General features: G+C 43.6%; 1 protein-coding gene across 2 annotated transcripts in view; it reads left to right on the top strand.

The window, feature by feature from the left end:
* Positions 1 to 21754, top strand: part of TAF3 (TATA-box binding protein associated factor 3) — a 640592-nt gene that overhangs the window by 576598 nt on the left and 42240 nt on the right. For both annotated transcript variants that reach the window (XM_078677024.1, XM_078677032.1), the window contains exon 5: positions 10410 to 10710. In XM_078677024.1, coding sequence (XP_078533150.1) covers positions 10410 to 10710 — 301 coding nt within the window. The remainder of the gene's footprint in view (positions 1 to 10409; positions 10711 to 21754) is intronic.

Here is a 21754-nt window from a genome sequence, read left to right as displayed (position 1 = left end):
GAACTCCTTGAGATATGATTTCTTGGTGAGCCTTAGGGAGGTGTTGCAAGTCGAGGTTACTTCAGCTGGGCCCTGCTGAAAAGATAAATATATCTGCTCCACTTTGCTCACAAAATGGTCAGCGATGGATTCGCATATCTCAGTGGAAAGAAGATCTTTAGTCACTGTCCTTGTGAGTGCCGTTAGCTCCTTATAGATTAAAAAGAGCTCTTTGGAGGAGTTTTCAGATAATTCAATCCTCTCTTTAAAAAATATCCTTTTGGCCTTTTTAATCAATGTATGGTATTCTTTCAAGCTATTCCTATATAGCTCTTTCTGGGCAGTATCATAGTCTTTCCGCCACAGGCGTTGTAGGCTTTTGCATTCAGCTTTAGCAGCACACAATTCCTCATTATACCAGGGGGCAGACCTAGTTCCACGTACTGGGGCTTTTACGGTCTTATGACTATATTCTAAGGAATCCCAGAACGGTATTTCTTGATCTCCTGCACCAAGAAGCAGGATATCAGAAGTGTCCTCCTGGCACACAAATAACCTTGAAACTGGTCCATATCATAGTGCACTTCTGGAAAAGAATAGACCTCCCACCAAGAGAGACTGGCTTTATAGGACCTGTGAACTCCCCCCCTGCCCCCCCCATTTTTGGCCATCTTATTCAGGAAACACTGAGCAGCTGAGGTTCATTTATGGAATACTCTTGTCATGTCATTTACTCACAAGCCTTCGCTACTTCCATCTTGTGAGCCTGCTTCAGTTGTTTAGTGTGTGTCATTCTTTTTTCCCTGAGAAGAGCATCTTCCTGTCCAGGACAACATTCCACCCTCTTATTCCATCCTTGAACTGGACGCAAGAGTTCTTAAAGCGCTAGAACATTGATATGTCAATTCTTCATGGTTCCAAAAACCCAACACTTCGCCCCAAGTTTAAACAAGCATTGGTGTAGCCAATAGGTCTCGCCTTTGGGACCTTTTAAGTGTTTAACCATGCAGCAAATTATCCTGTGTGCTGTGCCACCAGGGACTGAAGGGCCGCACAACTGCTGCAGACTGTGTACACTTTATAAGTTGCAGCCATCTGCAAATGGTCTGAATTACTTATGAATTTTGAGACTTGTGGCATCAGACACTCAGTGTCAGGAAGTGGCAATGATATCATCCTAAGACCTCCACTGTGAGGAACTGGCAAGCATAACATCTACTATCAATAAGTAGTTCAGGTAATATATCCCAGACACTCATTGTCAGCAGATAGAACTTTAAACACCAAAGCATTCACAGTCAAATTGTACCACTTGTAATAACCCCAGATACTCATTGTAGTAAGTTGAAAGCATAGCCCCCAACATATTCCACTGCTAGAAACGGGTACTTGTAACATCACATGACACTTGCTGCCCAACTGTCCGAAAATTACATTTTAATATTGAGATACTAAAAGCCAGAGAAGGGCGCTCGTAGCATTACAAGGAACTGCGCCAGTCAGTGGTAATGATAACACCAGAATAAATCAATTTTTAGAAAGTACCATGTAACAACATCCTAACACAGAGTAACATCTAAAACCAGAGACATCCAATGTTAGAAATGGGCACTGGAAACATCATCAATATCACATTTTGGAAAATGGCATGCACAGCAGCTCAAGGCACCGAGTTCTTAACATACATTAAATTACAGAAAGTTTCATGGCATCTAATCACAAAACGTGACACTTGTATCACCTCCAAAGCGCTCACTGTGACAAAGCAAAATGTGGAAAGTATGCTGTAAGCCAATACATCTGTACCAAGAGAGACCCTGAATAGCGAAGTACGTGGAGCAAATATTGTGTATGAATGCAACCTTAAATCAATGCATGACTTTGTCCCTGTTTTTTGTGGCACACCAGTAGAAATACACTGTTGGTGAGGGAGGAGCCTGGGTGTGTATGGATGCACAGGAGAAGGATGGGCAAAAAAAAGACAGTGCGGGTGAATGAATCACCTGGATCACCCCATGACGGAAACAAAGCGCAGAGAGGCCAGATCTAGATGTTTGTCGGGAGACAGATGACGAACATCAGAGGGATGCATGTGGACTGGGCAGGGCAAAGAGTAGCGGGAGACAATCAAAGCTAGAGGGAGAAGGGCAAAACAAGCAGAAAGAAAATATATACGTAAAGAGGTAGTCGCAGACTGGAGAGATGCTTAGAAAAAGACAGACATAGAAGAGAGAAAGGGATAAGTGGGAGAAGAACAAGACAATGGATGAGATATAGGTTCTACTGATGGAAAGGATATGTGAAAATGTGAGTGTGAGAGAAGAGTGAAAATGTGAAGAGAGGATACACACAAGCAGGGAAAGGCAGTAGAGAGAGCTGGGTTAAATGGGAAAGAGCAGAGGGCAGAGACAAGGAGAGGAGGAAGAGATGGAGAGGAAATGCATGTGGTGTGTGAGAAAGACAGATGGATACAGAGTGAGGCAGAGAGCGAGACAGGAAGGTGTAGAGAGAGGAGCGGAGGAAGAGAGGCAGGAGGCGGTGTGGGACCTGGAGGCGGAAAACGCAAGAGGCTGGTAAGGCGGACAGATGCTGCTAGTCGCCCTGTGCTCGCAATATGCAGCCTTCTCCGGGGTTGTATGCAAAAGTGTTTAGTGCTAGCAGGGCCTGATTAGGGGGCAAGTGATGCACGCGAATGATGTGGAGCATGCGCGATACATCAAGATTTGGCTGCGCTTCTTCATGGCAAAAACACTTTCATCTTGTTAATCAACAAAAACACACTTAATGAGCATCATAAACCCCCCCCTTGAAAATGCATCAAGTAGAGTGAACCCGACCCGAAGGTTTTATAGCACTTTGATAGAGCACTGGGTACATGACAAATGGTCATATACATCGTCTACAACCTACCTGCCTCATGTTACCTGGTCATTTGCATTTCAGACGCTGACTTCTGCGTGGTGAAAATACTTTGGGACTGTTAGTCAATTTAAACTATTCCGCTGGTAAACCTACGCCGCAGACCCGGCTCAAAATCATGTGCAACAGTCTTGTAGAAGACTCCTGGCTTGTGCGCAATCAAGAATATTTGCCTAGCATCACAAGCTGTGATTTACCCAACACAGCAAGATTGGCATTTGGATTTTTGTTCTTCGGGTTTTTTCTTTTATCGCCAAATAAACTCAAAGGTATCGGAGCGCTGTACGTGCCCTAAGGTTCCATTACCCAAACAAACAATCTACCCCCAAAGCGGACTGGAAGGGGGGAAACACAAATGCCCACACTGGTAATGCACCACCAGGCCAACGGGTCCATTGGGCAACACAAGGACCCAGATGTATGAGCCGCCTGCCTAAAATGATACACTGACCACTGCTGATGGTCTGATAACCGTAGGACACTCCGATTTCCCACCTTACAGTCTTGACCAATGGCGCTGCATATTTGCGCTCTGAACACCAGGAGGCCGGAGGAGCTGACCAAATGAGTGCCAACCAGAGGTAGTAGTAATGACCCCCTATTTAGCTGGGTCTTCCCCAAAAAGGTGGGCTGCAAACTCACCGCTTTAAAAGAACACCACTGCTTCCAGACCCGATATGACGCGCTCAAATCCCTCTGCTGCTGGCCACTATCGAAAATAGTAACAAGCATTTCCGGTGACAAATCAATTAATCTGTACCGTGCTCACTGCTACTGCACTAATCAAAGACGCCTGAAAAAGGAACATGACATTTTGCTGAGGAAATGAAAGTAAAGTTATGGGTGTGTGTGTGTGCTGAAATCTGGAGCGCGGGCACCCCTGTTATATAGCATGATCCGGTCTAGTGGCTAATTTTGACAAAGCACACACATAATGTTTGCTAACATGGACCACACACACACACACACACACACACACACACACACACAGCGTTTCCCTTATGGGAGCGAGCAGTGGCACCATCTGTTTGGAAGATAATTAAGAACAGATGGTGCCGCTGCTCGCTTCCGCAAGGGAAATGCCAAACGTGCACGGATTGCAATAGAAAGCAATGCAAAACATGCCCACCGTTAACCAAAAGTACTGAGCGATAGCTAAAGGTCCCCTCCTAAGCAGCGCTTGCACGCTCCGTAGGCTAGACCTAAAAAGGGAGGGGGGGAGTTAAATATTGTGGCTTTAAGAATTCTGGATTTTAGGTGTAGCAAAAGGTTTTCAGCATTATATTTTGTTTAACGTTTTTCTAATGCTATCATTAACAAGCTACTTTGGAGCCTAAAATTGGAGTGTGTGCATCAATGGCTCAATAACTACCATGGAAAGAAATTTGTTAACTGACTAATTACTTTTTCTTTAGTTTATACACCGCATTACTTTTACTTCAAGACGCGGTAGAAATTCATCATCACTGAGAAACGGGCATAATTTAATGCTGGGTATCCAGTATTATGGAGGGTTTCTCAGATCCAGTTAAAATCGAATATGTCTTAAATTATCTTCGGAATGAAATTGCACTCTGACACTTACCCCTTAGGTAAAACAATCAGTTTTGCGAAACAAAGAAAGTAGTAAACGAATGTAGATGTCATCCAGCTCTGCAGACTACTTTATATTTTATTAATTTTACACATAGATTTCATTGAAAAGAGCTGCTTTTATTTGTATTTAATTTTTCAAACCAAAGACCAGACGACGTTTGTAAGGAGAAATTAAATAAAAATACAGAGCAACGGCTTTCAAGGCTTCAAATCCTATGAAAAATGTTAATTTACAAAACGGATTCTCTCAACTGCCATAACTGTCAATGTTTGGTCTTCATAGCCTGACACATGATGAGTGCAAATTATTGTCAGAAGAACTTCGTTAGTTGGCCGTGATGAAGTTAATGGCAATACAGAGAGCACCGAGCAGCATATAGCAACAAGATCCCTATTCTGGTTGCGATCACACTGTACATTTCTCATGCCAGGATTCCATGTTATGGGTCACAGGCCAAGAGTTTTAGTAGTCCATTATCCTGTTGTTAATTACTACTCAGATATTCTGAACGTTCAGCTCCTTTCTCATTATAGGAACGGAGTGTGCGGGTTCTAACTGCCATGTCATAGAAACATCATATTTTTTTTACTGCCTATTGTTTTCACATCTTGTGGATTTCGTTTCAAATGTACTTTCAATTAATTGAACTCTGTGTTCCATATTGTACTTTTAGATCTGTTTTCATTGCCGTTTTTGTTTGAGTTATTCCGTGTCACGTGCGGTTGCTTTGTTGAATGGACTTACTCTACAGTAGATGAAGTAGACGCAATAGGTAGGGTCTGTCCAGTCGGCTAATTTACATTTCACTACAGAAGACTGGCTTCTTGCTGAATTTCTGTGGTTCTTGTGCTAGTTTTGCTTCTACGTGCAAGATCAGTTCCTTTGTTTTCATTTTTAAGATAAAATATGAGTAATTTTCAAGTCTTATTTTTTGTGCTTCTCAGCTTAGACTGCTGCTGTAAAGCTACCTTTGCTTTACAATACACTTGCAAATGAGCATAAACCCATGAACTATTTTTCCTACAGTGAGTTTTATAAATAGGCTTACATGCTCCGATTTTCTTTTTTCCATCTAGCCTGAATGCATCATCTTGAACAGTCGCCTACGAATTGTATCTGTGGTTCACTAAAGATATTGCTCCTGCTCAGCATGAAATTAATTAATTTGTTCCTAAAAAAGTTACATATTTTGTTTTGACTGGAGGTTTAATAGGAAATCATCTCATCTGCTTTATTTCTGGACGGTAGTATATTAGTTGGTTCTCTAATACCTTTCCCGGGAAGATGAGTTTACAGAGTGCCTGTTCCTTCCGTGTGCCTGTTCCTTCCTCTCTTAGTTCTTATGATTCCTTAATTGGCATATGTATGCCCAGGGCCTTTTCCTGATGGCTCTTTTTAGGTCTCGCCTGTCGATGCGCATGCGCATCGAGCTTGCGAGACTATTGGGGCTTAACCACTCTTCAACTAACTTGCAAGGAATCGTGGCGATTCCTTGCAGTGCCCGTGACTTTTAAGCTCAATGCGCATGTGCATTGAGCTTAAAAGCGCGTGCACATCAGTTCCCTCAGCCGCACTCCAGGCCCCTGCTGTTTTCACACCCTCTCCCCGCTCCGCCCCCTCCCCTGCCCGCCGTGTCGCATTTCTCCTCCCCCCTCCCCTTATCTGCCTTTCCCTCCGTCTTGTTTTTTTTTTTTTACCCGCTCCGCCCCCTCCCCTGCCCGCCGTGTCGCATTTCTTTTCTCCTCTTTGCGCCCCCCCCCCCCCACCAGGCTCTCCCGCCCCCATCCGGCTTCCCTCCGCGCCGCCATCTGCCTGCCACACTTCTCCCCTCGTTCGCATTCCCGACCCCCCCCCTCCCCCCTCCCCCCCCCCCCCCTACGGCTTTCCTTGTCCCCTCTGCTTTTTTTTTTCTTGCTTTCCCGGTTTTAGCTTGTTTTTGTTGACCCCGTCGATACCCACCCGCACTTCCCGAGGTAGTCGACCCCTACATTGTGTGTGCCTCCCCCCCCCCCCCCCCCCTTTGAGCACATACCTGGGGGCACTCGCGCTCAGACGGCATTATGGAGAACCTCTCGGCACATACCTGGGGGCACTCGCGCTCAGACGGCATTATGGAGAACCTCTCGGCAGAGGTCCCGATTGCTGCTATGAGTACGCTCGCTCTATGTGGGAGAGCTTAAAATGACCATACTACTTGTAGTAGGCGCACAGTGCGTCTGCTGCCTACGATTGCTGTATGCATTGTTCTGTCTCTGCCATCACATTCCGGGAGACCCAGGAAGGCTCCGGATGTGCTGAACTTGGAGCACTTGTCCTTAGGTGGCATTGCGCAGTGAGCTCAGGATGGCCCCCCTCCCAGTAGGAACTTGCCGCATTTAACTAAGAGATATTACCATATTCACTGTAGAAGGTGCGCGTGTGTCCTGTAATCCACGCTGGGCGCTCACATAAGTGCCTTTCCATGTTTCCTCCCCAATATCCCCTTCGTTCCTTTATCCCTTACTCTCTCATACCCAAGCCTTCACAACCTTCTTTCTCTCTCTCCTCCCCTCCCCCACCTCCTCCGTGCCCCTCCTTACCCCCTCTGATTCTCTATGCCTCCCCGGAGCTCAGACCTCCCCGCCTCTGGTTTCACGCTGGCCCCAGGGCCTGCTCCCCAGCCTGTCTCCTGAATGTGTTTTGTTTCCTGCTGTCTGTGTTTGCGGAGTCGGAACGGGACTCCTTTCACAGCAGTTTTTGCCCATGACCATTCAGATGTCACGTCATACAATTTTAGTGCAGTGCAGAGTTCAGGATTTACATTTTGTCAGTGTGCTCGTGAGTGTTGGCTCACAGATTTGTGTCTGGAGGTTGGTAGTTTGCCCTGTGGCAAGAACTGCGCCCCAGTGTGTGATCTTGCACCCTTCCACAATGTACATGAGGGTGCACAGTGCATACTGGAGTGTGAGACAGTAAACGTCCCTTACAAGCGGTGCGCAACTGGGCAAAGCTGAAAAATACCTCCCACTTATCACAGCCTGTCACTTAACGGTTGAGCTTGACCCCAGCAGACAGGCCTCAAGTTGTCCTCCTTGCCTTGCGCCAGTAGCCGAGCCAACGTTTTCCCGCCCTTGGCTCCTGGTCCCTTTAGAAGCTTTTCCTTAAACACCAGGTCCCCGAGGCAGTGCAAAGCAGTATTTAGAAGTCCGAATGCCCTGGAATCAGATGTCCTTACAAGGAATTAAGGAAACGAGAAGAAGTCTATCTGACTGCCAGAAGACACGGCCGTGACTTCAGCAGCACGCCCAAAGATTATCTGCAGATGGGCAAGGGCGAAGGTTCACCTTTCTAAAACAACCTGTTGCAGCATTCATCCTGGGCGCGAGGTCTGGGCCTTGCACACAGCTTGTGACTACAGAGACGATGCCCCAGTCGTGGAAGTCCTGACATTGTCACTCAAACTTTAAGAAAAGTCACTACTTTTTTTTCACGACGATAAAAGTGAAATGTGTGACAAGTGAGATAAAATATATATATTAGGTTTAATGTAGGTTTATTGACTTAAAGTGAAACCAAAGAGTACATACTAGTGCATGAAACAGCTCATGTCATCTATATGACGTCAACACTGTTTTATAATTACTGTCCCTCTAGCCATTCATTCATCATTCACCCACGTTTGTATGACAGTCATCCGCAGATATGTTGCTGCAGACCAATCACCCATCCACGTATCCAAACCTTTCCTCCTATTTCTCATGTCTCTGTCCATCCATCCAACCACCTATTGCTTGTCGCATTAAGCCAATAATTCTGCAGACTACATGAAGCCACTTTCTTCGAACCAAAGAGAGACAGAAGGCAGACAGAGAACGCCTATAGGCAGAAACCAGACAACAAGTTAAAAGCTTCTTCAAATAGATATGGATGCTCATATTTTTAGCATTTTTTTAATTAGGTCTGGGTTATTAGTGCAGCCGTGTCAACCTGCTCTTACTCTTTAACAAAATTAACTCAGAGTGCACTTTGGCTCAGTCAGTCTGATGCTATTAGCTGTTTGGTGTATCAGTCCTCCTACGGAGTGCTTCTTGAATGAGGGACTATTTTAAATCTGAAAAAATGCTTTCCATCATCACACTTTTTTTTACAATCAATTCCTTATTACCCATTTTCTATAGAAAATGCAATCCTTTTTTGATGCTTTTTTTGTTTTTCCAGTCTTTGCAAATACATTATGTCTGGCTTATGCATGTGGTGTGAGACCCTGGCTTTGAGTGAAACTCAGTTTCGGTCATAAAAAACAATGCCCTGCAGTGTTGTGGTATGTGTCATATATACAAGACTTCTTTTTAATGCCACTGCACAGAGTACATGAAAAATGCTAAGTTACAATATAGAAATATTTGGTGGGTTGTGAGCACATTTTAGGAGCGTAAAAGTGCAATGATGTCTGTGATGATGTCACGCCCATCACCAATGACAACAAGCATTGGCATAGCCTATAGGCCTCGCCTTTGGGACCTTATACGTGCTTAGCCATGCAACAGTTGATGTTGTTGCACCAAGGATATTGTGCTGCATAACTAAATACTTATAAGGTACCAAAAGCGAGACCTATTGGCTATGCCAATAGGTCTCGCAGTAGGAAAGTTGTAGCTATTACAATTGCAAATAACAATGCCTTTTATTTTTGTTTTCATTTTAAAAACATAAAGGGCTTTGTCATTTACAAAACCAATAGCTCCAACTTTCCTACTGCGAGACCTATTGGCAATGCCAGTGCTTGTTACAGAATGTCGGCCTAATGCTCATAGCACTACTCAGTTGGCACAGTTAAATCATTTGAGAGCCTTCATTGGATTGGATTCCGAATGTCCACCATGGATGGTTTGCACCACATAGTTACATTTCAGGTGTTTTATCTATAATGCTGGTTACTAATGTTGACCTCAAATGGATGAGTGGAAAGGCTTGCTTTTTACATGGCCCATACCTGCAGCATTTATTAAACTGAAAGGATCTGTTTGCCAGTTTTACTAGGGTCTTCAAGTCTTCCATAACTCAAAACTTCTCTGAACCTTAGGATCAAAGACATGCTTTTTACAAAAGTGTGAATCCTATGTTAACTATCTGCTGTATTTGCGCTTTTAGCTATTTCTCTTACTGCATATGTTTGTCCAGGGCCACTTGACACAATTAATCACTTTATGAACAAATACGAAAATTAAGAAAATAAAGATTTGAGCTCCACCATGGTCTTACTATTGTCTGATATTTGCCATTTTATGTTTTTAGAATCTTGGATGTAGTAATTTGATTACATTTCAAACGATTTGCTTTTCAGCCTCCTCTTCCTGTACCTTTGTCTGCTGCTGTTGCTCTCCCTCCACCTCTAGCAACTTCACCTCCACAACCTGCCATATTTCTAAAGTTGTGGTGCGACCAGGATATGTCACTGTACTTAAGGAATTCAGCATCACTATTTAAAGTAAAATGAGCGAAGAAAAGAGGGATTGAAAAAGACCATTTGTTGAACAGAAGTAGTAGCATAGATCTACACTACAGCATTGTCACATCAAAGTTTGTAACACCAGCACACTGGTTCCCGGTAAATTATTGGCACCTTGGTTGCAGGCTGTGATTCTTACGGTTATGCAGGAGTTGGCACTGAAGAAAATTGCACCTTTGTCCCCGCCACCGTCTTACTCATCAATTGAGCTTAAGTTTGCAAATAGCAACGAAATTTAAACCTGCTCACACTTAGCAATTTGGTCTCGCACTTTTTAGGCCCTTGCTTCTACAGTCTGTTGAAGGCACATCGTGTCATATGATCTGGAATTTGGTTTAAAAACAAAGCTATGTTGAACAAAATGTTTTGTTTTTCATAAAGAAAATGTTGACTTAATCACCTTTATTTTTTTTTCTCTTTTGGCAGAGTCATCAGCAAAGTGGTCTCAGCAACAGAGGCTAAATCCACAACTACTGTTAGTCTTGCCAAGACGCCTCCACTGCCACCCTCGCCAGCTCCTGCACCTGCACCAGTTCATGCAACACCTCCTCTTCCTACACCTTTGCCTGTTGTTGTTGCTCTTCCACCACCTACACCTCTGCCAACACCACCTCCACCACCTGCCATACTTCCTCCAGTTCTACCAGCATCCCCTGCCCAGCCGCCTTCTGGAAGCACGAGAATACCAGTCAGAAGTGTGGTTACTGAAACTGTCAGCACCTATGTGGTTCGTATATTTTCCTTTGCAGATGTGTATGCGTTGAAGAAATGTAAATGCAAAGAACCTTGTCATTCCCCAAATGTGAGACTATGTTTGAGGTTGTCCAAGTCTTGATTCTGAAGATTTCTAGATGAATGTATTGTGCTGTACCATCGCTTCTCGCAATGTATGTTTGTATACTTAGACTAATAGCTTACCTAATTGCACTTGGTTAGCTAAGTAAAACCCACAGTGATTGCTAGATGCAGGAGTGATTTTGCGAAATATGTGCCTTCTTAGCTCTATGCTTTCTTCATTGTAGACTTTCTTCAATTTCACAAATCTTCCTGGCTTTTTCTCACGTCCGTCCCTGTCTGTTGTCCTGTGGTTCAGTTTATTTATTATGCTAGGTCTCTTTTGACTTCCCTCCTATTAATGTATGTTTCGTGGTCATACTTCAAATATCCAAAGCCTGTTTTAAATGTTTCTTTTCCCAAGACAATGTCTGAAAGCAACTTCTTCGCAATCTATAATTGTATTATTGTTCTAAATCTGTAACAGCCCCTACTGCCAGTTTTTGGAAACTTTATTGCATCCCTTCTGTAACCCATAGCTGGTACACATACTGCTGCAGCTTTATACAATGATTAGGTCAAGGTCCGTGCTCCGTAAACACCCCCAATAAAGTAAGACAATAGTACAGTTTTAAACAATAAAATACATATTTATTTGTCACTTGTAGTGGTATCTCCTAAATTCTGAGTCTTCAAAAAACAGAGCGTTATCTAGAGGAAAATAACCTACCCTCTGGGCATCTCCGTAACAGAAATTCAGGCACTTTTAATGATATGTTCAGAGTCTATAGCTTTCTGCTGTAAGACTGAGCGATTCAGTTATCGACAAGAAGTTGGGTTATTGAGGATACTAGTTGTAGTCATTGCATTGCAGTTTCCTTGAAATATCCATAAAATATCTTCAGAGTTTCCAAATCAAACACTTCGAATGGATATATGAGGGAAAAGGTTGTATATAGGTGGGGGTTTAAAGCAAAAAAGGGTAAAAACCCACCTGCTTGGGATGTTTATAATCGCTCTTCATAGTCCTTTTTTTGGGGCATTCATGTCTTCTCATTCAGACAGACAAAAACCGCCAGATTTTCTGTTAAATGAGCATTCTCACCAGAACGGATTATGTGGAAAATACTTGCCCTGCCTCAACTCTCAAGACAATGATAGATGCAACCTCATTTGAGGACATGCTGGCCTTGTCTCCAGAACATTCTGAAATCAAGATACTATCACCTTTGTTGCTACAAGCACACACTGTTACCTGTTGTTGAACTGGCTGGTAGCAGCTTTGTGCAAAACAAAAATTCAGAACATAAAGTTAGTAGTACTGTGCCTCGAGCGTGGTAGTTATAGGAAGATTAATTTGACTAACAGCTTCAGGTCTTCCAGATTACACCACTGGATTTGCTCTTCTGTGAAATGCTTTCCTGACCCTTCAGCTCACTATGCTACTATATGTTTCATTTAGTCATATCCATATTTTTAACAACACAGGATGAAAGTAAAGTTTGATACTATGGCAGTATAAGTGGGAACTGTTAAGCAAGGAGTGCGAGCTATTTTTTTACTAGCATTTTGTAATCTTAAAATAACAGAAATAATGAGAATTATCAACATGCAAATGTTGACCAACTGCCGGAATAAAATCTCATTTCCTTTTAAAGCGTCCAAAATAAATAGTGCGTTTTGTATATGGAAAACTACTTAACAGCTCCAAAAATGATAAAATACTGTTTTGCACATATGCCTTGGATGTACAGGTTAAAAGACTTGTGATCATATTTTTACGACCTCGAGGGCTTGAATGATTATGGCTTCAGCTGTGTAGCAAGCTTCCAGTTGTTTGTGGACTATTGTCGATTAAGCTGAACTCCTGAGTCTTTTGGTGAGCCATGAGAGTCTTCCAGTTGATTGATTTTTGGATTTGCATTTAATGAATCGCAAAGGACATCTTTTTGAGGGCACATTCAATCTCATGAAAATTCCTTTTTGCAAGGATTATCTGCCATTTCAGTGAACCAACTTCTCCCTTTGCCTCTCATCTTTTTTTAAAATATGTTGAGCCCAGACATTCTGTAAGAATTTTCTTCTCTTAAAATTTAGTGAGTGGTGCCTCCACCACTCCTCCAGTGATTTAGACAGACTTCTGCCACTTGCTTGTTAATCCAGAGGAAGATCAGGAAATCCCATGTTACTGCATAACCTTTCCATGTTCTTAAAACTGTAGGCTGTTATTGCTGTTTCCTCCCTAGCATCGGTCATGATTGCTATTCTGTTGGCTCTGTCCCCTTATTTGGTATGGTTTTCTGCACGAAGTAACACATGCGATGACTAGAACCGGAAGCTCCTAATTCTTGGAGTTTAGCAATAACCAACTGAATAGATGGTTTGAAAGAGGTATTGGGTGCATTGACCTCCAATGTTGACTTGACTGGTCTCCTGTGACTCACAGGATGGACTTCTATAGAAGGAGCATTTAGGCAATGCTGAAGCTTGGTTGCCTCTCCCACAGAGAGGGACACTTCTAAGCCTGTGCCAAAGAGGGTACTGATGACTAATCTCAGTCTGGATCTAGGTGGGGTGTCTTTGTCTTTAGTTTGATCAGTCAGTCATATCTCCACAGCCTGGCACATACCTTCTGTTTAGTGATTGGCTCTGCCCTGTTGACAGTAGTGCCTCAAAATGACCTAGTCATCAGCATCTTTATTTAGTTTAGTATGTAGATGGCCCACAGAGTGAGTCAACATCTTTACAAGTACCATTTGGCAGAGGCTGTTAGAAAGGGAAGGAACTGAAATTGATGTTATTACTGTCCTCTGAAAAATAACCTACGGACAGGGAGATGTTGTGACATAATTGGGACATCTGAATAGGTGTCTTGGGGTATGCAGCAACCAAAAAGTGCCCTTGAGCATCTTGCTAGATGGTCTTCTTGAAGCAATTCTGGAAAATGTAGTCATTTTCTGCTATTCTGCCCATGTCAATCAAACAGTGAGTAATGCTTTTGGACATCTTTCTTTAGTTTGGTAATCGTGACTTCTTTCTCCATCTGTGAGACCTAATTCTAAAGTCTACCCAATACACCATGTTGCCCTCATCCGTACACACTGATCTTTCCCCATTGCTTAGCAGAACTCTCTTAATGCTTTTAGCATTCAGCCATCATTTGGTGAGTGTTTGTTGACAAACTGATCTCAGCACTATTGTGTGCCCTGGTTAACTCCTATCTTTCTGTAAATGAGCCTCCCAGATTCCTTTCCTGTGTCTTGAGAAGGAATGAGTGAGAAAGCAGCTTGGGAAAAACTACTTAATACAAGCAACTTTCATCATTGTGAAAAGTTAGTGTCAACTCTTGGTTGTCCATCTAGTTAAGGACTACAAACCATGAATTCTATATATAACAATTTGGCAATTTCTAGCTGTGCCATGTTATTTTCTAGGGCTCAGAGACATAGTTTGTGACAAGCATTCACAGAGGATACAGCATTTGGATTAATGAATCATTGGAAAAGAAAAAATAATTTTGAAGATAAAGGGGCCTTTTGCTCTATAAAATTCTGTAAGTCAGTACATGTTGCATCTTTCTAGAAGGTTGAATACAATATTTGGGAGTATTTGTCAAACAATTTGGCCTCATGGGCTGCTTAAATGCCTGGATACAGAGTCCCATTCATTGCAACATAGTTGTGCTTCATTGCCCATCTGGCTTAGTATTATTATTATTTTTCACTATGGACACATACTCAGGAGCTACAAATGTCTGTCTCTTGAGGTTGGGCACCTAACCGCTAATAACAGTTTTAGGAAGGTCCCTCTCGAAATCAGTCACCAGGCCCTACTTAAGAAACTTATAGGTGCCCTTTAAGGCCTTTTTCGAGGGTCTTCAGGAAGACACTGGTTACAGGGCAGTGTTGTATGCCAGTGAGGTCCAAACCAATACTAGTTCACCACTAGTTGTTTTGACGAATGCTTCTAACTCAAGATTTCCAATTGTAGAATACTCCTGTGGTACCAGCCTGGATCTTGAAACTTTTCCCGCAATGCTGCTGTGCACCATTAGGTGGCACTGCATGGCTCTGTGCTGGCTCTGTACCACCCAGGAAGAAACAGAGTGGTGCCGCATAAAAGTGTCACCTCTGGTCCATTCTTTTCTCTGTGCTTTTCAGTGAGGATCTGGAGCTACTTTCCCACATTCGTCGACCATACTGATGACTACTAAAAATGAACCACGGTGTGCGAGGGAATGATAACCACTTGTAATACTACAGGTTTCAAAACATGCCGTGGCAATAGAAAACAGATGTCTGTCATGGACGCCGCCTGAGGTGCATCTCACTTGTTTGGGCTTAGGACACTTATTGAAGTTGTGCAATAAGTGTGCCCTCGTGCACCCGAAGTTGATCCAGAACCGATAATTGACGTGTATGTCATTGAACATAAGAAGGTTGAGAATCTTGCTTAAATCCAGCTCGATTTCACGGATGCAGGTGTGTTCTTGATCTCAGGGCATTTCCCATTAGGGACCGACCTCATGGTTGAAATTCTCTGGTAAGTCTAAATTGAAGTCCAAACGAAAACATAGAAAAACAGTGTCATTCAACCCCCATCCCACCACTTCATTTCAAAGGAGTCGCTGAGATGATTTCCCCAAATGATCTCGCTGTGCCCCAAGTTTCCTAGGCCATCGGCGATGCTGCAGCAGATGGAGGCCTTCACTGAGGCCATGTTGCAGATTTTCATCAGCAGACTACATTATTCTTTATGTGCAGCCTCCTATCAAGAACATGGAACCCATACTAAGGGAGATAATTCGATCTGGAGCTCTGTCTGAGTTATATTTTAATTGGGGCAAATCCAAGATCTTTCCCCTAACATCTGCTCCATGTAGCAGTGATAGTGAATGAATTCGTCAAATATCTGGCGATACATGTCAATAGAGAAAAGGAGCAGACAATCCGCCTCAACTATAGGCCAGCGCTGGATAAATTGACTGTTTGGGTCGAATGCCCGTGTTACCTTCCCCGAACTATGGTGGGCTGCATAGCTATTATTAAAATAGTGGTACTGCCCCAATTCTTGTATCTGTTTAATTATAATATCCCAATCCCATTGACCAACTGTGGTATATAAATAAATAATACCGGATCTATTTTTGGATGAATGAATGAATAACAGATAGCTCAGTAAAATAAGAGTCAAGATTCGAGGTAGTAGGAGTTTCTGCAGGTTTATTACAGCATAAGGACAGGATCAGGACAACCTGCATAGGAACAGAGGTAACAGGGCCCAGCAGGACAACTGGGGCCCAGCAGGGGAAAAGAGGCCCAGCAGCTGCTGGGGCTGGGTCTGGGATGAGCGCGCTAACTTTTAATAACAATACATCGATTTATATACACAGCGCAAACACATAGCATTACATTGCAGTAGGCGTAGCAGTGGGTGGAGCAGAAGGCGTGACGCGTAGCAGTCGCGAAAGATAACAGTAAAAAGAGGTGTAACTGGGAGTATACATAGACATGTGATGCAAACGTAACAGAATATGTCATGAATGGGGCGGAAACATAGGAGGGGGCTACCTAAGGAGCCGGGACCTCTAACCTAATGGTGCGCGAAAACTGGCAATGACGTGTTACTAGGAGAAGCTGGGGGCTACGAACTCTGTGCTAGGAGCAGAGACTAGAGTCTGGAGGGTCGGAGCGACATGTACCTAAACCCTATCTGGTATCTGATGTTTAGGGAACATGTTGATATAAACTAGGAGTCATGAGGGGAAAAGCTAACTTGACTCTAAGACTGGACCATGCATTATTCTACATGAAATGCGTGATGAAGAATACTAAATGACCATTAAATACAGTATTTCTCTAACAGGGAGACGAGAAGGCTAGACAATGACGGAAACTATTGATGCAGTTCAGTAGCTTAGGAATGCAGAAGATGAGGACTGAACTGATAACTGGAATCATAACATACTCTTGGCAGACTCAGAGGCAGAGCCGGGCTGCACCGGGCACTGCGAGGCAGGGAGTAAGTGAAGGGTCGAGGATACAGGTGGGGGCTGTATCGCTCCTCAGCGAGGCTTTCAGGAGACAGAAGCTGAATCTGTGGTCCGGGCCCTTTTGAGGCCTGGAAACGGGGACTTTAAAATGGAATAACGTGCACACTGAGAAACGTGGCAACATAACTTTACATAGGCCTGATATTCGTAGTATTCACGAGGACTGGAATATGACATATCAGAGGTGGACACAACTGTAATTGCGTCATTAATCGGACATGGGGAATAACATATGCATATTGGTCATGCACACATAACATATGATGGATGAGGCGTAGGGACACAGAACATGGCAAAATTTACTTTTCCACATTCCCTCCTTGTCACTACGTTTCCATCAGGAAACATCAATTTTCATGATACCATCTATCATTTCATACAGTACCATTTGCTCGTCTCGAATTGTCTTGGAACGGGATTTGGAACGGGGCTTGGGACTAGGAATACAAGAGGTAGCACACATGCTGCAAATCGCAGGGCCACATTGTATACAGAGGCAGCAGCTAAATATGATCGCTACTGCTATACTTAGAAAGGACAGGACTTTCCATCCCCATGCGGAAATTATATTCCAGAACCAACCGGACCATGTCCAGGTGCCTGGATCTTGATGTAACAGATGGGCAATTTTATGGAGTCTGGTTATAGCTGAATAAACAGACGGCGCGTTATTTGGAATGAAAATGCAGCAACTAGATCCGATGACTCTACAGGCCCCGCCCCTATCGGCCAGTATGACGTCAAGGACGAGACGATTTTGCAAAACAACAAATCTCATAGCAGATTGTTCTTCGGTTAGGTTGCCTAGAGCAGAAGCAGTCTCATTTACTACAGCTTCAAGGGTTCTTGTTAACCTACGGATCAGTTTACTATTCTGGACAGGTCCTACAAAGAAGAAGAAACCTTTATTGAAATCTGTATACTGTTCTAGAGTAGTTTCAGTATAATCGACAATTGGGGACTCCCTTCTATGTCTAATGTGTACTAGATGTGTGTTTCTGTGATAATCAGATGGGGCTAGGAAAACAGGTGGCAGTAGGAAAGCAATGTAACAGGTTCCCTCCCAATCGAGGGGCAGACGGACATATGCAGTTTGACCACAAATAAAATAGGAATGACGTGAAGCTTTGAAAATAGATTTCCCACTGTCACTATACTGGATAACAGTAGTACATTCACTATGACCTACGTGTACAGAACCATAACTACGGACACATAATTCACCTTTGACAGGTAGTACTGAAATAGCAGGTAAGTCTGGAGTAATATCAGACTGAACATTCAGGACCATGAAATTCGACGAATAATTACCTAAATTATAAACTTCATTTTCTAGATCTAAACCTGTTCTGTGGGGGAAACCTTGCTTGTCTGGAAAACATGTACTGTTAAGAAAAGACATATCTGTTGAGGATGACGTTAACGTGGACCATGCTCCACACGAACCATTGTGTGAGAATGGATAAGGAAACAGTGGCAGAACTCCTTTCGGTGTCTGGAAAGGGGGGAGTCGACCACACACCCAACAATTAGTGGCATTGCTGGTCTGGTGTGAATAATGTAACATACGGATAAATGTGTTGTTACGCATAGCGAGGCGGTAAGAATATTCGTGAGGAGGCAGATCACTAAACGTGTGCTCTACTGTAGCATTAGCAGACATATTTACATGAGGAACTGGACAATACAAATAGAACGCATAGCTGGTGCAGGAAATCAAAATACTGATGAATAATATGAAACTCAGAAAAACGATACATTTGATTGAACTTTGACTGACTCTCTCACTATGGGGGTCTATTTTATACATGTCAGAAACAATCTAACCGTTTCACCTAGGGGAGGACTTATACAATCAAACTGACTGACTTATTTTACTAGACCTGAGCTTTAACTTATACTCCTGTTGCGGAGTTTTCTCTAACAAGGGAGGGGTTGTAATAATGTCTTGTGCGGGACAGTCCTTTAAAACAATGTTCTGGCAATCTTTCGGATCTTGGGAATCCTTGGAAATGTTTTTAGAAGCTGGTTTCAATCCTTTGAAAAGTTTTACATGGGAAAGGTGGACCCATCCCTTTCTGCCTTCCAACTTGACGGCGGTACGGGTGGTCAAGAGGACCTGACGTGGCTCCTTCCAACGTGGTTCCAGCGGACTTGATCTGTCGAAATTCCGGACCATCACAAGGGAGCCTGGAACGATCTCGTGCGGTGCCACCTCGGTATTGTCTGGAAATGCGGCAGCAACCTGTGAACGACATGAGTTGAGGGCAGACATCAAGGAAGCTAGGTAATCTGTCAGCATATTACATGAAACATCGGTAATACTTCGGGGTCTAGGAGTACCCCACATGTTAGGGGGGCGGCCGAATACGACCTCATACGGGGACAGACCTGATCTGGAATGTGCGACCATGCGCATATAAAATAAAGCGACTGGCAGAGCTACTAACCAGTCCACACCTTTGTCCTTACAGACTTTTGCAATGCGGATTTTCAGAGTCTGATTATGTCTCTCTACGAGACCGGCTGCTTCAGGATGGCGTACACAATGGAACTTCCACTGGTACCCTAACAAAAGGGAAACGTGTTTCATGAGTTCAGATGAGAATGGCTGACCGTTGTCAGAATATACGACTCTAGGGAGTCCGTACCTAGGGAAAAATTCACGAACCAACTGCTTGGCAGTGGTCGCGGCTGTGTAATCTGGGACTGGATATGCTTCTGTCCACCTGGACAAAGCGCATACAACTACAAGGACATACTTGAAACCTCGACATCGCTCCATCTGAATATAATCCATCTGGAGGACCTCAAAAGGGTGGTCAGGGGGCTGGAAACCACCTTGTTCCACCGGGACACTTTTACCTGGATTAAACTGACAACATATCATACAGGTACGGACTTTCTGCTTGGCTGCAGCTCGTAAATGCTTGTTGAACCAAATGTTCTGGATACTGTCTAACATAGCTTTTTCTCCTAAATGTGCTGGACTATGTGCGGTATTGATAATGACTTGAACCATAGAGTCGGGGAGAAACCATGTGGCTCTACCCTTCGTTAACCATCCTTGATCTGTCTGGACCCCTCCTTGTTCAGACCATTTCTTGATTTCATCGGGGGTAGCATGTAACTGGATATCTATGACATCTTGTGTAGGGTCCTTAACTGTCATGCATTTAGTCGGATCTGGAGTATGTGTCTGATTAACTGGAATATCTGGAGTCTGTGCTGTAAGCTTGGCTGTGCGGTCTGCTAGATCGTTACCTTGGGAAATAATGTCTGTAACTTTCGTATGTGCTTTGCATTTCATGATAGCAATGGATGTCGGTAAATGTATGGCATCTAACAGGGCTTGAATAAGGAGACCATGCTGAATCTTGGTTCCATGAGAAGTCATGAAACCTCTCTCCTGCCAGAGTACTCCGAAGTCGTGTACAACTCCGAATGCGTAACGTGAATCTGTGTAAACATTAACCTTCAGGTTCTTGGCATGTATACAGGCTTGTGTCAGAGCAACCAGCTCTGCTGCTTGAGCGGACAGGGTATCAATACGGTGTGTTTCAATAACTTCGGTGTCAGTAGTCACTGCATACGCGGCGACTAGTTCTCCTGTACTAGTTCTCATACATGAACCATCCACATAAAGTGTCAGGTCGGGATCTGATAACGGAATGTCTGTCAGGTCTTGTCTTGGCTTTGTCGTAATGTTGACTACTTCCACACAGTCATGTGTGTCTGGATTTGAATTAACTGATGGTAACAGTGTAGCAGGATTCAGAACGTTGCAGCGTCTAATTTCTATGTGTGGCTGGAACAGTGTCAATTCATAACCTGTTAAACGTGCAATTGTCAAGTGCTGAGTTTGTGTTCGGTTTAAAAGAACTTCTACTGAATGTGGGACTTGTACTGTCAGGGAATGTCCTAAAACTATGGAATCACTTTGTCTGATAGCTAGTGCTGTGGCTGCAACTGACTTGAGGCACGCAGGCAACGCCTGGGCGACTGGATCTAATGTGCTCGAAAAATAAGCACAGGGCTTGTATTGTCTTGCTTGATCTTGTGTGAGAACAGATAATGCTGTACCTTCGCGTTCAGTAACAAAAAGTGTAAAAGGCTTACTGTAGTTCGGTGTAGCTAGAACTGGAGCTTGGCATAAAGCTTTCTTTAACTCGTTAAAACTAAGTGTATGTTCAGATGTCCAAGGGAGGACAGTCGATACGGCTGCCTCCTGTGTCGTTAACTGTATCAGTGGCTTGGCTAGAAATGCATACTGGGGAATCCATTGTCTACAATAAGAAGTAAGGCCGATAAAGGCACGTACCTCCTTCTGGGTTCTGGGCTGGGGAAGACTCGCTATTAACTGGATACGGTCGGGTGTCAACTGCCTACCCCTCTTGGACAGCAAGTGTCCTAAGTATACCACTTGCTGGACACAGAATTGAAGCTTCGAAGGTGACACCTTGTGCCCCATCTCGGCAAGGAAATACAGAACTGTAAGTGATGCACGCTCGCAGTCATGTTCAGAACGGGCTGTGATCAGTAGATCATCGACATACTGGAGCAGGGCAGTGTCAGTTGGCATGTGAATATTGTCTAGTTGTCTCTTGAGTGCTTGACTGTAAATACTAGGGCTTTCTGTGAAACCTTGAGGAGCGCGTGTAAACATATAGCTCCTTCCATTTAAACAAAATCCGAAAAGAAACTGGCTGTCTGGATGGATTGGAACACTGAAAAATGCATTCTTGAGGTCTATGACAGTGAAAAACATGGCTTCGGAATCAATGGCTGTTAACAGGGAAGAAATGTCTGGGACAACTGGGTACTGAGGAATAATACATTTATTAAGCTCTCGTAAATCAATCACTAATCGATATACTGGGGGTGCATTTGGATCAGTACGTTTCATGACTGGAATGATCAGAGAATTACATACATTGGAGTCAGT

This window comes from Lissotriton helveticus, chromosome 1_1 (assembly GCF_964261635.1).
Source record: "Lissotriton helveticus chromosome 1_1, aLisHel1.1, whole genome shotgun sequence".
Lineage (NCBI taxonomy): Eukaryota > Metazoa > Chordata > Amphibia > Caudata > Salamandridae > Lissotriton > Lissotriton helveticus.
This window is presented reverse-complemented; position numbering and strand designations above follow the sequence as displayed.